Here is a 13,120-nt window from a genome sequence, read left to right as displayed (position 1 = left end):
AAGGATGAACTCGCTCATCTGGCTTCATAAACCTATCTATAGCGTAAAATCGTATACTTAGGACATTAAAGCTTGTCGTTAAAGTTGTCCAGAGATGGAATCTCAACCTTGAGACCCTTTCTAGTTCTAATACCAGTGATAATTTCATTCAATTTGCTTCCCTTTTCGAGAGCATCGCCAGAAAGTAGTTGCCAGTGATCAAACACACACTGAGGGAAGGCTTGACCAGAAGTGCTAGCACGGAGAGCAGTCGTGAAACCAAAACTCTCAGCAACTGGCAAATAAGCCTTGATTTCTACAAGAGGAGTGCCAGCTCTATTCTCTTCATGGAAGACGTGTCCTCTCCTTTGGTTGAGAGTGGAGTACACACCGCCAACAGCATCCTGAGGACAGTTGATATCAACCAAGAACACTGGCTCCTGGAGTTTGGGGTTAGCAGTGAGCTCACAAGCGTAAAGGCATCTTCTGCAAGTTGGCATAATCTGACCAGCACCTCTGTGAATAGCATCAGCGTGCATAGTAACATCAAGCAAGTTGAATCTGATGCCTCTCATGTTTTCATCACACAAAGCTCCCTCCTTGGTAGCCCACTGGAAGGCAGAGTTGCAATGATCCTTAATTTCAGACAAGTACTGAACTCCAGTTGTGAGATCAACAAGAACATTTGGACCAGTAGTGTCTGGACCAAAGCACCAAATCTTGGAGGCAGCATTCTTATCCCATTCGTACTTATCAGCAAGAACATTAGCTCTCTCCTTAACATCATCTCTTGAAGTGACTACATTCTCCTCAATAGCCTCAGAAAGCTCCTCAACAAGAGGCTCAGCCTTCATGAAAAGCCTATTGTGCTTGTTTGGCGACTTGGATAGGCAAGTGATTGAAGATTCAGCTGAAACAGTCTCTCTGTACGATACGACTGGGTCAGAGACAATAAAGTCAATCTGAGCATATTCCTCACGAAGATCCTTAAGACAAATTTCAACGTGCAATTCACCACAACCGGCAATAATGTGTTCACCAGATTCCTCAGTAGTACACACAACAAGTGGATCAGACTTTGACAATTTCTTGAGACCTTCAACAAGCTTTGGAAGTTCCTTGCTGTCCTTTGGCTTTACAGCAACACGCACGACGGGTGAGACAGAGTACTTCATGTCAGCAATGTTATGGGCAGTCTCGCAGGTGGTAATGGTACCAGACTTGAGAATGTACTGATCTACACCGACAAGACAGCAAGTGTTACCGCAAGGAACATCTTGAATCTGCTCAGTGTATCTTCCCATCATAAGCACAGTACGCTGGACGTTCTTGATAAGCAAATCGGTCTTCTCTCCGGGAACATACTTTGGACCCTGGATACGGACCTTTTGGCCGGTAGCTACAGTTCCTGAGAATACACGTCCGAAGGCATAGAATCTACCCTTATCAGAGGTCGGAACCATTTTAGAGATGTACATCATCAATGGGCCATCTGGATCACAGTTCCTAATACCATTTGCTGCCTCATCGTCCATAGGACCCAAGTAAAGATTCTCAACTCTGTACTTTTGGGCAGCAAATGGGGATGGCAAGTGTGATACAATCATCTGTAGCAATACATCACCAGCTGGGAGCCACAATTGCATAACACGCTTCAACAAAGCCTTTCCAGTGAGATCCTTATCTTCGCCCTTGAGCTCTACACCAATAGACTTGAGCTGTGCAGTATACTTTTCCTTGTCATCATTCATGATGTTTGTGAAAAGGGAGCAAATTGGCTTCATGATAAAGTTGCAGAAAGCACGATCGGGAGCGCTTGGGGTAGCCTCTGATAGCCAGGCCTTGGCGCTCTTGCTGAAAAAGTGATCACCCCAAAGATAGTGCATCATCTTTTCCTTGGAAATACCAAACTTAGTGTTGTAAATCTTGGCAAAAGTCTCAATTGTGAAGGCCCATCCGTGCAAACCGGATCCGAATGAGACTGTACCCTTTTCGGGATAAACTTGTACATCACCCATGAGTTCATCATTGTACGTGGCAACAATGACGTTTACGTTTTCAATGGAACGCAAGAAGGTAGAGTAAATTTCTTCAGGACCCATCTGCAATTCCAAGAGGGCACGATCGACTTTGTTGACGTGCAAAACTGGCCTAATACGTTCACTAAGGGCCTGTCTGAGCACAGTTTCAGTCTGTACGCACACACCCTCAATTGTATCAACGACAACAAGGGCACCGTCTGTAACTCTTAGGGCAGCAGTAACTTCAGATGAGAAATCAACGTGTCCGGGTGAATCGATAAGATTAATCAAAAAGGGTTGTTTACCGTTTCCGTCATCGAGGTCATGTTCAAAGTACATGGAAATACCAGTGGATTTAATTGTAATGCAACGTTCCTGTTCATCAGCTCTGGTATCTGTGAAACGAGCATCACCGGCATTCTTTGCGGCGATAATACCAGCCTTCGAAACGAGTGAATCGGTCAAAGTGGATTTTCCGTGATCGACGTGAGCAATCACAGACATGTTGCGGATGTTCTTGGGATTACCCATGATCTCACGCATTTGATCTACCGTAAAGTTCACCTAAGGCATAATTGTAGAGGAGAGTACATGGAAATTTGTAATGATTCCACGGGTATGCAGAATTGTCAAGACCAAAAATCGTATAGTTATGATCTTGAATAGCATTCATGCGCGTATGCATACAAAACTTACCATTTTGACAGACTTTAAATGACCATGTGCTTACTGTCCAAAAGTGCCACGTAACAAGTTCTTCAAGAGCCAAAAGTTTAACCCAAATCAAACGTGTAAAGTGTAAAATGACACTAAAACAAGGGGCGAAATAGAAAGTGAATGAATAGCGTCAGTTGAAATTTCACAGCAGCTCCCCACACCACGACGCTGTGGCGATTGCCGATTGTTTCCTCCGTCTAATGAGGCCTTTTGTGGATCCAAACTTTACACACTCATAGTTATACCTACTAGTGTTTGTTAGGACCGATATTTGCCGAGATTCCATTATTTGACCTTTGGCTCAAAGTCTCCTATCTTCTACTCTGAGCCTTGTCTTTTGGTTTTTTCCATTTTATTTTTATTATTTCCGCATAGATGGCTCACACAAAGGAAAAGACCTGAATGTGCTTCCGATGAGGTACCGACTGTTCCGACCCGTTTCCCTGCTGGTATCCACGCACATTGAGTTTTTGGCAAATTCTAGCAGACTTTATCAGATATTAATTCTGTTTCCGCGAGGTTAGCGTAGAATCTTCTATGGTGCCACATGATGTTGCTCTTTTCTTCCAGTCGTTGTTTATGCCGCTTGCGGGATCATTTTTTATTATTTTAACAAGTTTGTGCATCTAATCCACAAAAGTCGTCCCTGTGGCTCTATGGTGCCATAGTTGTAAGTTTTAGTTCATCTATTTATACCTTCTGCCTCTTTCTCGTAAATGTTCTCTAATAACAAGTGTTTCATAATTCTATAGAACCATGTATGGCGGTGTGGGCTTGAGGACTCCTCGTGGCAGTGGAACGAATGGATACGTCCAACGTAGCCTCGCAACGTTACCGACCACGAGGATCGGAAAGACAGAAGGCCAAGCAGACAGCATCTCTAGGCCAAGGATGCGTGTTGATCCAGAACTTTTACTGCACGAAAAGAAGAGGAACATAGAAGTTAAGCTCATGGAACTCAGAATAGAATTGGAGGATAAAATGAGCCTGGAAGACATAGAAAAAGAAGTTGCCAAGAGAAGAGATATTCTATACGATGAATTGGAACAGTCTTTGGCCCAGATTCCTGATGTTGCAAATCCGGAAATGAAGAGTCACATGTTAGCAGCCACGAAGGCGAAGCAACTGGAAAAATTCCAAAAGGCACTTAGAATTGAAGGGAAAGGACCAAGAGAGTAGGTTTTGCGCAAGTTGTTCACTCTTTTCAGGTCAAGAGCCCCTAGTTCATCTTCAGACAGGGAACAAGATGATGACTATAAAAAGCAAGGCAAAGATCGTGAATATTCACAAAGCCAATCACCTGATAGAAAGGAATCAAGGAGGAATAAAAGTCCAAGTGTAACCTCCGTTAGTAGCATAGAATCCTCCAGAAGTGTAGATAGAAGCAAGCGTGGTCGCAGAAATGATACTCCAGAAAGAAGATATGGACGGAGAGACTCTCCAAGACGGAGAAGTAGAAGCAGAGGGAATAGATATGGGAGCCATAAGCGACATTTGGAATATAGACGGAACCGCTATAGTCCCGTAGATAGACATCGTCGCAGACGAAGTGTATCCTCGAGTTCAATTAGTAGCTACGCTAGCCGCTCTTTGACTCCGGTTCGCAAATCAACGTCTAGAAGGAAATACAAAAGATCCTATAGCAGTAGAAGATCATATAGCAACTACAAGAGATCTGGTAGAAATAGGAAACGCAGCTATTCTAGTTCTTATTCGAGGTCTTTATCTAGCTCGTCTAAAAGTGTGGAAAGGAGATCATACGTGAGCAGATCATCTAGTTCTGAATCTAAAGGTCCTGTACGTAAAACAAGGCGCAGGAGCTTAGAATACAAGAATAAGGGCAGACATTCTCATCACAGACACACACGATCAGAAAGTAGAAAACGCTCTAAAAGCGAACCTTCGGTACACAAAAAGAAAACATCTCTACGTGGAGATGTAGGTGTTCCCAGATCTCCAACAAAAAGTCCACAAAAGGAAACTAAAACTCCATGTGATACTTCATCTGTGCCACCAGAAACGACCTCTCCTATAAACACCAAGCCAGTAAATGATAAAACTGGAAAGGATTCAGATTGTGAATCAACAGGAACTGTATACAAAAGCATAGACACGTATTACTCCGGAAACCTGGGTTCATACAGAGAAGTATTTACAGATGTAGAATCAGCAAGGAGTACAAAATTGGAAATCACCCTAAATAGTTCACGTGGGAGCAAACATCTAAAGGACTCAAACCTACGTTACAGTTCATCTTCAAGTAGCATTTCTGTACAAAGGGGAGTGAGACCTCGTGTGAGCAGTAGTAGTTCCATGTCGAATAGCGTAGACCGTCATGCAAGAAGACGCAGACGATATTCTAGAAGCAGAAGTCCAAGATATAAGAACCGCCGTTCTAGAACACCTAGATCACGTAGAGAAAGAAGTAATTCACAAATGAGTTACGATTAATGCTATTATACATTTTAATGATTATAAGGAGCGTACATACTAATCTCTAGATGTGTCTTGATACTTAATCCTTCCACTGGGATCAAGTTCCCGATAAGTCACTCGTATGTTTGTTACATCTTGGAACTTTAGAAACTTGCCTACAATCCAAGTTAGTAAGGTTGGTATTCCCAAAATAATAGGGACCAAAAGGACCATTGCAGAAAATAGGTGTCTCTTTCCTAGTGATCTCTTGTCTACGTAATTAATGTGGTCTCTGAATGGTGGTATCTGCTTTTGTAACAAGTTAGGGAAATCTTTTTCCACGAGTTTATATAACCCTGGCCTAACCCATTCATCAACAACCACTGCAAGTTTTATCTCCTGTTTATTTTTGAGAACCCCTGAGTTAATAAGTCCATAAATCTCTTCATGCAGCCTCCATGCGCTGTATAAGAATTCTTCTATCACAATAGAGCGGTAAATGCCCGGGACCAGTTGTGACGCCTCCTTCAAAGCTTTCTCGTTGCTGCATATATCACGATATTTCAATTGCAAGTAAAGTAATTGTGGGATCTCTAACTTGTTATTTAGTAGCGCATCAGTCATACTAATCGTCTTCATCTTTCCATTCCTCCCTACTCCAACGTGCGGAATTTTGTTCGAGATTATGGAGCCCATAATGGGTAAGTAATGGTTAAACAACGCCATAGTTGTATTTGATTCAATCTTTCGATCCTGTTCTCTTGTTCCAGGTTCCGACTCTCCTCTTAGGAGGCAAGTAACAAGGGTTACATCATCTCGGCCAATACCCAGACACACATAATCACTGGTCGGCATACGAGATGCTACAAACGCTATCCTTTTTGCCTTATCAGCGAATTCACCCTTAGCCTGCAACGCTTTTGGTGGTGTCTTGTTTGAAACGTGTGGTATTCCATAAATGGAGATTGATATCTGTCTATTCTCATGTTCTATAACGATGTTATCGGGAAGATATTCTGTAGGTAGTTCTGAATTGTCTTTAAGTTTTGTATAATTAGTTGTTTGTGTCACCTTTTGCTCGGAATAGCTGCTATAGTTCATGGACCTTCTGTACAGCCCAGGAAGGGCGGATGGACGGTTTAACGTCCTCAAATAACATATAGAAAACCTATAAAAGTCTCTGGATAACATGTATGAGTAAACAGAAGAAAAGTGTGACAGAGAAGAATTTTCCTACTGAGTGAGTCTAAGAGCATCACTTCCGCGTGCAATGGAAATTTAGACCCTAACAAGCATCAGGGCCAATGTATTCTCAATGAGGGTACGCTTACCCACGAGCACCAAAGGTGTGTAGAAGCTACGACATCAAGGATGCGACCGGATTCTTTATCCGTGACTTTAAGCAGTAAAACTGAATACGACCGTTAATTTGTTAAGGAAATTGGAAAATATGGATTTTCTGTTCAAGTGGCCGGGTAATGACGACTGACTCTTGATGCGCACGGTTGCATAACATCAATACCTGTGCTTTCTTCACAAGACTCACATTTCAATATACTTCCATATACTTTTAGTCTTATTAGGAACTTGCACTCCCATTTGAGGCTGTATAAACGGGATTCTTAGCCTCTACCTGTTTGCAGTGCCTTCCATAGAATGGATTCGAGATGTCAAAGAGACGAAATTCTATTGACAAAAATGGCAATCAGTCTGATAGCTTAAAGGCTGATGATAACCATTCCACAGACGGGGTCCAAACTGGCTCTAGTCCAGTTAATGAAGAGCCTCATTCACAGGAAGCCCCAAATCCATCCCAACCACGCCACAAAAAGGGCCTGAGCTTCTTCAAGAGTTTTTCAAAAAAGGTTTACGACCTTGGAACTAATTCCAACACCCTAGAATCCACAACGATTTCTTCCATAGATGGAGATTCTCAGACCTCTGATAATAAATCCGAAGATACAGAAGAATCAGGTTCTTTAGTAAAAAGAAGTGGTACGTTTTGGAGGAGAAGGAGCGAAGATACAGTAAAGGGGAGCGGTTCTACGCAAAAGGCTGATAAACTAAAAGAAGAGGCTATTGAAGTAAAGGGAAGTATCAAAGAACAAGAGGCCGTCCACAAGGAACAGGAAATTATTAATGGAGATAGTGAATCTCCGTTAAACAAGGTAGACGAGAAAAACGTCTGTGAGATGGTTGCAATTTTCAAAGAGGATGGTGATATTGACAAGTTTATAATCAAAACTCCTGAAGAACCTCGGACAAAAAGCAATCATTCTGTGGTCAGTGAAGAAAGATTTACTAGTATAATTAGTGATACTAATAGTATATTCTCAGAGAAGGGCAAAAAAGAGTGTAACAAGTGCCCTGCGTGTATTGAACGTAACGAATCCAAGGATGTAAAAAGTTCAATAGAAGGGATGGATAGTGTCGACGTCTCAAAAGTAATTAAAATCTATGAAACAATGCTAACAAAAGGAAACACTCCAACTAACTCCTCAAGGAGATCCAGCATTGCAAAGTCTGTCAACACAAATTCAGGATCTGTGAAGAGACAGGTTGGGTCAGGGAAAATGGAAAGAGTACTCCTACCGAGTAACTCTGATGCTTCTTCATACTTTGATCCTTCCTTAGGAATAAGTTCCAGTCTATATCTCTCTTTTGATCAAGGACCATTTGCTATCTCTCCTACGGCGTCAATTACACAATCCCCTCCTATGCATCCATCTTCATATCGAAATTTGACAAATGATCGAATTGTGACAGATAGAACAAAAGGAGAAAATGCTAAAAGTCTAGTTAGAAAGGACTCTGGTCATGATGCAAATATCAGTGAGCTCATGTCAACGATCGAGGGGAATATTATGAGCAAGCTAGATAGTCAACTAAATACATTTTCAGAAACAATGCAAGATAGACTTGATGCACGGTTCCATGGCTATCTTGATAGGTTTAATAGCGAATATAATGATGCAAAAGGAGATGTCACGACCACGGGAATCGCCATTGGTGATGTTTCTAGAGTTATACGGGATGACGTATGTCAGATAGTTAGAGATGACGTTTGTAAAGCGGTTAGGGATGACATAAATAAAGTAATTAGGGAGAGTATTGGTAAAGTAGTAAAAGAACTTGTCGAAGCAAATAGTAGAGAAATAGTAAGAATAGTATCAGAGAATATGGAAACAAAGATGCAACAGTTTAAAAGCTTTGACACACTCTCTGAAAAGGTTATTGGCAATTTTGAACGCAAACTTTCTTCAACTGATTATGGCAGTGCGCTTGATGGAATGAACTCAAGGCTTTCAGATTTAAATGCAAGCTTAGACCTGTTAAACTCTAAAGTTGGAGCTATTAAAAACGCAAATGCAGAAATTCATGAAAAAATGCTAACTTGTAAAACCCTTGCATCAAGTATGGATGAATGTAAAATAAAGATTAACGAGTGTAGGGGATCTGTAAATGAATTCAAGGGGAATGTAGACTATTGCAAAGGTGCAATGAGTGATTGTAGAAATAGAATAAACGATTGTAGAGACAAGATAGAACAAATGAAAGAGGTTAACAGGGATATCCAAAGGAAAATGGTTTCACTAAAGGATGTTTCTGGTACCTTGGATGCAATCAAGGATAAAACTGCATCAATAAATATCTCTGTAAACAATATAAATGGAACAATGCGCTCACAGTCTACTGAATCTGCACAATTCTCTTCAAAACTAGAGGAATTTACATCAAAACTGGCTGATGTACAGGCAGTTCATGACTGTCTACTCACATCTTTACAATCTCTTGCTACAGCAGTGGAAGCTGGGAAAAGTGGAACACCTCCATTGGAACATGATAGTGCAACTGGAATTGGAGCCATGGCCGAAATAAATGAAAAAATTAACGCGATGACCAATGATATGACTAAGCTTGTTAACGTGGTTCAATCTATGAATGAACTCAAGTCTAGCAGTAATTATGAAACTAGGATAAAGGATGAAAAGTTGACAAGTAACGAAACAACTGCAACTACTGCGGAACCAATCGACTCACAGTTAGAAACTAAGGGAAATACACAAACCAGATCACAGGCTACGGATCCAATGCATAAATCAGGCGAAGAAGCGCAACAACCATGCAACTTCATAAACGGCCAAGCGCATACTGCCAAGGCTGAGGTCATTTACCCATCTACCTTTGAAACACCTACTATATACACTATTGATCAATCAAACACTTACGCTACAATACAGGAACCTGTATATACAATAGAACAACCAATATACACTACTACAACGCCTCTTGTGGAAACTGTACCCTCGGAATATGGGAATGCGGATACAATTTCCGAGCACTCTGCAATACAAAATGCTATGAACTATCCCGTTCAAACATTCTTGCAATCAACTATTCATAATGCAGTACCAGGAACATACGTTGCCACATTTGGGCAAGATCAAATGCTCCATAGAACAGATACCCAAGTATCATGGGTACCCCTAAATGGAAGACTTATAAAACATACAAAAAAACACGTTACGCTACCAGAAATAGCACAGGAATATATAATAACCCCTACCCCTGTAGCTTTACAACTCACAAATCAATTGTACACTATACAATGACGCTAATCACAATGCAAATTTCGTTATATATAGTATAAAATATGCAAGTGTAAACATGAAATGTACATTTTACTACAAGCCTATTACAAGCTGTATGCTACAATGTTCAGCTACTGTTTCCAACCAAACTTAAGATGTGAATGAAAAGTGAGATAACGTCACTGTAAAGAACAATAGATGCCAAGGCGTAATCATCCGTAGTCCACTCGTACTTTTTGCCGCCAACAACGAGTTGCACGTCAATGAGCAAGTAAAAGGATATAACCAGGGCTCCGACTGTAGAATAGACAATGTTCAATACCTTGTTGCGGAAAATCATGGCGAATATGGAAAAGAATATCAGACAAATGCAAATCACGAGAGCGTAAGTGAGGTATTCTGAGAAGGAAATGAGAGAGAGTGGGAAAAACTTACGGGTAAAATCGTATTTAGTTTGCATGGCAAACAGGGTCAAAGCAAACACCACACCTAGGGTAATTCCGCAGGCAATAAAGATTTCGAATGGGAAGAATGCCACGCAGAACGATGTCAAGTACAAGGACATCAAAAGTGTCATGAACGAAATAAACAAAAACGCATTGGTGGTGTTGTGGACAGATGCTGGTTTGCAGGCAACTACCAAAGATGTTATGGCAAAAATCAAAAGTCCAACAACCCCAATCCAGCGGTTCTTGAGGAAAAAGAGGCGAGCTGGCTCCGTGTAATAGCAGGCGAACATAAAGCCATAAGAGAACTGTACGTTTGTGTAAAATGCAGAGCGTAATTGACGCATAATGTCAATTCCATGCACGTAAACTTACGAGTAATTGTAATCCAACGATTCCAAAGACCTTCTTGACGAATTCGTGCCTAATGTAGGTGGGAGTGGTCTCCGAAAAGCGGTAGTGGTCCCCGGTGGTGGCTGCATAGTCATGTATCGCCGAAAAACTCGTGCACACACATCACAGCTATGAAACAAAGTCTTTATCAGACCGATATACGCCACAGTTCACGAAAAATATAAACTTACTCTTTTCGGGGTCATAGTATCCAGCGATGCCAGCTGTGTTCTCCGAAGTTACAGCCTCCATCTTGAATTTAAAGAAATGATTGTAGTAGAAAACGGGAAATTGAGCGCAAAAGATTAAAAATGGCACAGGAACGCATTGCCGGTACTAACGCCAGACCCCATAGAAGCAAAGCGCCAGGGGACAAATAGAGCATCCGTCTCTTGCCAAATTATGTGATCTTTATGAGATGCGAGAGTACATAGTACTCGGTGAATTTTCGCTGCGAAGCGTCGACTGCCCGTCCCCGTAGCCAAAAGTAGCCTGTGGCTATGCGATTCCTAGATTTTCCGCCGATTCTGATTCCTTGCGACTTTCAGCTCTGGATATCCAAAACATCCAAGTGGAGTACATACAGTTCGGATGAACCCAAAATGCTCTTGAGAGATGGTCTCGTTCTGCCCAAATCACCAGTTACAAACTCCTTGACATACGTTCCTAAAGTCGTTTTAGTAAAGTTCGTTATGGGATGTGTATACGAAGGAGGTGCTAGAGGTATTCCATAGTAAAGAGTACTGCATGTATCCTTGGATTGGTGGAAATGTGTACGGATCCGACAAGGATAGAGGCACCAAACTAACCTGCTTGAGTGGAAATAGATAATAAAAACAGTCTTGGATGAATAGGGTCGATTTCAAGGCTATAAATCGTACGATTCCTAATGTCTTGAGAGCGGCGATGGGATATTCGAACGGGGTTCCGCTGCTTAATATCAATAGGACACTTTACGCCACGCTTCAACACATTGATATCCAATGGATCAGCTGAAAAAACTAGGCAGTTGTAACTCTTTAGCTTTCCCTCAGCATCGTTTTGAACTCTCTGACGTTCGAATCTGCTATTAAAGGATATTCTCAGGTTCCTGAATTCAGTCGATGGAGTTTGACACTTTGGAAAAACTGAAGTAGGTGTTTGAGATGTTTGTATGGAAAATTCAGCCTGCGTAGTTGCGGGAAGCTGTCCAAAATACTCCTTGAGTAGTCTCGCATCTGCATGCTGCACATTTTTGCAGTCTCCTAGGCTACTCAAAAAGAGCAGGGATGGCTCTTGCGAGTCGTTCATACCTGTTAAAACATCTGTATTAACCATATTGTCACTGAAAAACACTTCATCCATTCTACTGGTCCTATACAAAATTTCAAAAATGTCTCTAGTGCAATTGTACATTTCAATACAAAATATCCTTCCATTTCCAAACGTCCTAACGTCAGAATCTTCCCTCCCTGATGCCATAAATTTGTACTCTCTAGAGCCACAAATGTGGTTTAAAGGGGCACCGATGCATTCTTCGATTGATATTGGTGTTACAACCTTGTTATCCAAAATCCACAATGTCTGACTGAGTCCCCTGACGTTCTTATTATATACTCCAGTGAACGTAATTGTGTCTCTAGATAATGAAAAGTTTACAATTTTCAGGATCTCTGAGCCCTTTATTGTCGCATTCACCTTCATTCTGATCAACTGCTCAAACAAAAGCTTGTCTTTGCATGCATTTTCCATGTGATTGTAGAGTGAGCTTGCCTCCCTTTTGAATTTTAAAGCTACATTTACGAGAGTATCGAGTATCTCTTGGCGTAATCTGTAATCTACTACCTGCGATATTACTTGTGGAGCCTCTGTATGGTCCGCGTCTTGATCTGCCTTGCTCCCAGAGTTTGTTTCGTTTGCTGAATCTCCATCATTCGTATCAACGTATGGAACAATGTCAGAATAATCGCAATCAAATTCCTTGCAAAGTGTTAACAAGTCATCGTAGCCAAGTTTTGACAAGTAAATACTCCACTCTTTTGGAAGTTCAGCTATACCTTCCAACGAAACCTGGAGCAGATTCTTCATAAAGGTCCTCTTGAAGCGTTCATTAATGGCAACATTGTTAACTAGGTGAATAGCCAAAACGCAAAAGTTAAATCCTTTGCTAATGGAGGAGCCATCACAAGTCTCAAATCTCAGGCTCATGTTTATAGCATCAAAGAGCTTGTATAGAGAAAAATTACCTTCATCTGATAAATCTTGCTCTGTTTCCAAACTTACAGTCTCTAGAGGATTATCATCGTTCCTTAAACAGTCATGAAACTTGACATTATCAAATAATCTGCAATAGCCATCCAAAGTACAGCATCTGCAGATGGAACAAATGTCTTTGTGATCATCTGATTCTCCTTCTTTGATAAAAGTGCCGTCCTTCTGTGCAAAATCTCCCCTAAAGACCAATTTTGTGTGTAAATGGTCAATTTTGTCGCGATATTGCGGAGCTACAAAAGTTCTAAAACATTTTAGGCATGTTCTAGGTAATAAACTCCTGAACTTTTCATCCATAAACGGCAAG

The 13,120-nt window shown here is 41.2% G+C and overlaps 6 protein-coding genes across 6 annotated transcripts; 2 read left to right on the top strand and 4 right to left on the bottom strand.

The window, feature by feature from the left end:
* Positions 1-65: 65 nt before the first annotated feature.
* On the bottom strand, positions 66-2,699 carry BEWA_002510 (elongation factor 2, putative; the record flags this gene model as incomplete). The annotated part of the gene is made up of 2 exons (XM_004830453.1): positions 66-2,564; positions 2,697-2,699. The coding sequence occupies 2 exons, from the start codon at positions 2,697-2,699 to the stop codon at positions 66-68; spliced, it is 2,502 nt and encodes an 833-aa protein (XP_004830510.1).
* A 774-nt stretch (positions 2,700-3,473) lies between these two features.
* Positions 3,474-5,168, top strand: BEWA_002500 (hypothetical protein; the record flags this gene model as incomplete). Its single annotated transcript, XM_004830452.1, has 2 exons — positions 3,474-3,892; positions 3,926-5,168. 2 exons carry the CDS (start codon positions 3,474-3,476, stop codon positions 5,166-5,168), a joined length of 1,662 nt encoding a protein of 553 aa, XP_004830509.1.
* Positions 5,169-5,174: 6 nt separating this feature from the next.
* Positions 5,175-6,233, bottom strand: BEWA_002490 (hypothetical protein; the record flags this gene model as incomplete). Its single annotated transcript, XM_004830451.1, has 1 exon — positions 5,175-6,233. The coding sequence occupies one exon, from the start codon at positions 6,231-6,233 to the stop codon at positions 5,208-5,210; it is 1,026 nt and encodes a 341-aa protein (XP_004830508.1). The 3' UTR covers positions 5,175-5,207.
* A 566-nt stretch (positions 6,234-6,799) lies between these two features.
* BEWA_002480 (hypothetical protein) lies at positions 6,800-9,765 on the top strand (the record flags this gene model as incomplete). The annotated part of the gene is made up of 1 exon (XM_004830450.1): positions 6,800-9,765. One exon carries the CDS (start codon positions 6,800-6,802, stop codon positions 9,743-9,745), a length of 2,946 nt encoding a protein of 981 aa, XP_004830507.1. The 3' UTR covers positions 9,746-9,765.
* A 68-nt stretch (positions 9,766-9,833) lies between these two features.
* Positions 9,834-10,849, bottom strand: BEWA_002470 (hypothetical protein). Its single transcript, XM_004830449.1, has 4 exons — positions 10,755-10,849; positions 10,546-10,646; positions 10,160-10,478; positions 9,834-10,123 (listed from the first exon to the last, which is right to left on the bottom strand). The coding sequence occupies exons 1-4, from the start codon at positions 10,813-10,815 to the stop codon at positions 9,852-9,854; spliced, it is 753 nt and encodes a 250-aa protein (XP_004830506.1). The 5' UTR covers positions 10,816-10,849; the 3' UTR covers positions 9,834-9,851.
* Positions 10,850-11,107: 258 nt separating this feature from the next.
* Positions 11,108-13,110, bottom strand: BEWA_002460 (hypothetical protein; the record flags this gene model as incomplete). The annotated part of the gene is made up of 2 exons (XM_004830448.1): positions 11,108-11,229; positions 11,373-13,110. The coding sequence occupies 2 exons, from the start codon at positions 13,108-13,110 to the stop codon at positions 11,108-11,110; spliced, it is 1,860 nt and encodes a 619-aa protein (XP_004830505.1).
* Positions 13,111-13,120: the final 10 nt, after the last annotated feature.

Source organism: Theileria equi, chromosome 3 (genome assembly GCF_000342415.1).
Source record: "Theileria equi strain WA chromosome 3, complete sequence".
NCBI classification, from domain to species: domain Eukaryota; phylum Apicomplexa; class Aconoidasida; order Piroplasmida; family Theileriidae; genus Theileria; species Theileria equi.
Note: the sequence above shows the minus strand (reverse complement) of the source record. Positions and strands in the feature narration are given on the sequence as shown.